Source organism: Austrofundulus limnaeus, unplaced genomic scaffold (genome assembly GCF_001266775.1).
Source record: "Austrofundulus limnaeus strain Quisiro unplaced genomic scaffold, Austrofundulus_limnaeus-1.0 Scaffold23, whole genome shotgun sequence".
Lineage (NCBI taxonomy): Eukaryota > Metazoa > Chordata > Actinopteri > Cyprinodontiformes > Rivulidae > Austrofundulus > Austrofundulus limnaeus.
Window position 1 is genome coordinate 3,132,948 of NW_013952425.1, and position 2,869 is coordinate 3,135,816.

The following is a 2,869-nucleotide window of genomic DNA, read 5'->3' on the forward strand; positions in this document are numbered from 1 at the left end:
CACACCGTTTTCAGGTGCACTGCACTCTGTGACACACACACACACACACACACACACACACACACACACACACACACACACACACACACACACAGTGTTCGACTGAGACATTTCTGGGATTAGAAACGTTGTGGATGTTTGAGAAAATCAGAGACACTCACAGACAACCAGGACCCAGGGGATGTGGCCCTCGTTGTAGTGYGGGAGCAGGACCAGTTTGGGGACAAAGAAGGTGTTGTAGAGCCAGATCCCGAAGATGACGCTGATGCACAGCCAGCCCATCGGATCCACCACGAAGTGGAGTCGAAGCTTCATGGCTGCTTTCCCTAAACGGCCCCAGACCTCGCTGCGAAGACGAGTCAGATCCAAARTGAAGGCCTTAATAATGACCTTCTAACATTTCTCACCAGAACTGCTGATAAGACATCAGGTTAGAGTCGATGGATCGGACCTTAGAGTCGATCAAAAAAAGATCCTTTATTTCTGATTAGTCGGGTTTTAAACAGTGGCACCTCAAAACTGGTTTCACTCATCCACCTGCTCATTCTGTGCTTTGTTAGGTCCTTATCACCTGTGAGTTTCTCCCCACCTTATAATTTAAGGTGTGAATGATTATGAAACCACCTATGGGGGAGGAGAGTCCAGGGTGTGATGTTTGAGGCTACTTTTTCTATTTTACTGTTTTTTGTTCCCTTTTTTTTTTTTTAAAGAAAGCTTCTTTCAGTTCTGTTTTGAATTTCTTTCAGGACTATCTGGAAGAGATGTTGCAATGCAATAAATCACGAGTTAAAGAAAGTTTAAAAAGGTGAAGATACAACAAATATAYTAGTCCAGAACATTTCACAACCAGTAAGCAAATCTCTGATTCTCAGCTTAGTCTGTGAGATAAACAACATTTAGGATGTTACCATGTATGTGGTCAACATGTAACCTGCAGGATCTTTTGAATAAATAAATCTGAGCAGGTAGTGATGATAACATCACTTTTACTCTGTTATTTGTTCAATAAAACAGTTAAACATTTTACGTCTGTGCTTGTATGCACCTAATATCTATCCATATGTGTTATAACATTTATTACTAAATATGATTTTAGGAAATACAAAATAAAACTGCCATTATTATCCTTTGTACATTGTTAAATAATGATAACAAGTAAATTATGGGAATTCAAAAGAGTAATGTTAATATATTAGGTGTAATTTAGATATGTTTAGTACAGTGTCACTGTGTGATAAACCAGGTGTATCATGTAAACAAGTTTAGTCTTTGCTGCTTTTAAATTAAACAACGCGACATTTAGTTACTAATATAACTCAGTTTAATCGTCATTAGCTTGTAAAACGTTGTTCCAGTAAAGCCTCATCATTCATACTGATAACACACTCAGACAGCCGTGACGGGCTTGGCTCTACAACCTCTTCCATGTTAGCTAGCATCAACGGCTAACCTTATTTCTTATTAATTTAACACGACGTGTTAACAAATAAACAAATTGTGAGTTGGTAACAATATTCAAATCCACAACGAGGTGATACTCACTTTTTCCCCCACACGGCGTTGTCCTAAAGAGACCACATCAACGTCGCCGACACTTCCTCGTCCGAGAGGGACCGACAGGACCTGCTACCTGCAATTAAACACCGTTTCCGGCCAATTTGTATTTCAAAATAAAACAACTTTGGAAAAACTCAACGCGAAAGTCGTCTCAGCCCAAAAACTACTACAAAATATGAAGTAGAAAGTCTAAAAACATAAAGTTTATGACCATTTTTGGTGGCAGTTTAGCAATATAATACATCCTGGTACAGACCAAGTAAGAATCAGTAGGTATGGATATGTAGATGTACTTTGTAATTGCCTGATATTTATCTAATTCATACCCGAGAATTACAAGTTAGTACCCCTGTGAATACCAGAAAGTTACACAATACTTATTTGGAATGCACTGGTATTTATCTGGTACTTAAAGGGTATTTACTGATAAATACATGGAACTTACAGATAGTAATTGAATTTACCTGGTRTGTATATAATAATAGGCTACATCCTGTACTTTTAAGTAGTTACTTACCTGGTAAGTATTTTATTTACATGTACTTATCTAGTACTTACATACTGGATATGTTTACAAGTACCTACCTATTACTTACCCGGTACTTACTAGGTAGTAATATATGAAATATCTAGTACTTATCTATGTACATGTTATATAAATACAATGTACAAAGTGGGTACCACATCAAGCGGGTACATATGATTTAACAACCGATTTTATTTTGAAATCTAGGATTACTTGCGCCTCGTGACACACTTCAACTTCCGCTAGCATTAGCGGCAGACGTTTGTTGACAGCAACGCCGCTTAAGTTTCATTTTATWGTCTTGGTAAAAATGGCATCGTCCAATTCATATAAACTCAGGTGCTCCATCCCGGGCCACGAGATGGACGTGAGGGGTCTCGCCAGTGCTAGTTTTCCCGAAGGAGCGTTCGTGTCTGTGTCCAGAGACCGAACCGGAAGAGTTTGGGTGCCGAACTCAAGGTAGTTAGCGTTAGCATTAGCCTCGAGTACCTGTACAGGGAGGCCAACATTTTATTTAGTCACCAAGTAACTGTTGGGCCAAAAAAACGCGTCTGGTCAAAACATTGAGCTACGTGATTAATTCCTTTCAACAAGATTTGTTATTATCTGTTTTTAGCAACCGATAGCTTGAATGCTAACAGTTGCTCAAATTAGCTTTGTCATTCATTTTTCAACAGATCTGTTAACGTTAATGCCCTTTATCGATTTAACGCACAAATACTGTATGTGTTTTCAAGTATATAGTTTAATATTTGTTTACAATGCAAGACTCGGAATATTTTGAAG

The 2,869-nt window shown here is 38.4% G+C and overlaps 2 protein-coding genes across 2 annotated transcripts in view; one reads left to right on the forward strand and one right to left on the reverse strand.

Annotated features, from left to right (window-relative positions):
* The window catches only part of zdhhc21 (zDHHC palmitoyltransferase 21), a gene marked incomplete in the record, with an annotated part of 17,448 nt that extends 15,753 nt beyond the window's left edge, over positions 1 to 1,695 (reverse strand). The window contains 2 exon segments of the mRNA XM_014004400.1: positions 162 to 346; positions 1,543 to 1,695. Coding sequence (XP_013859854.1) covers positions 162 to 315 — 154 coding nt within the window.
* Positions 1,696 to 2,335: 640 nt separating this feature from the next.
* Positions 2,336 to 2,869, forward strand: part of plaa (phospholipase A2-activating protein) — a gene marked incomplete in the record, with an annotated part of 8,674 nt that continues 8,140 nt past the window's right edge. The window contains 1 exon segment of the mRNA XM_014004401.1: positions 2,336 to 2,542. Within this exon segment, the coding sequence (XP_013859855.1) occupies positions 2,394 to 2,542 (149 nt within the window).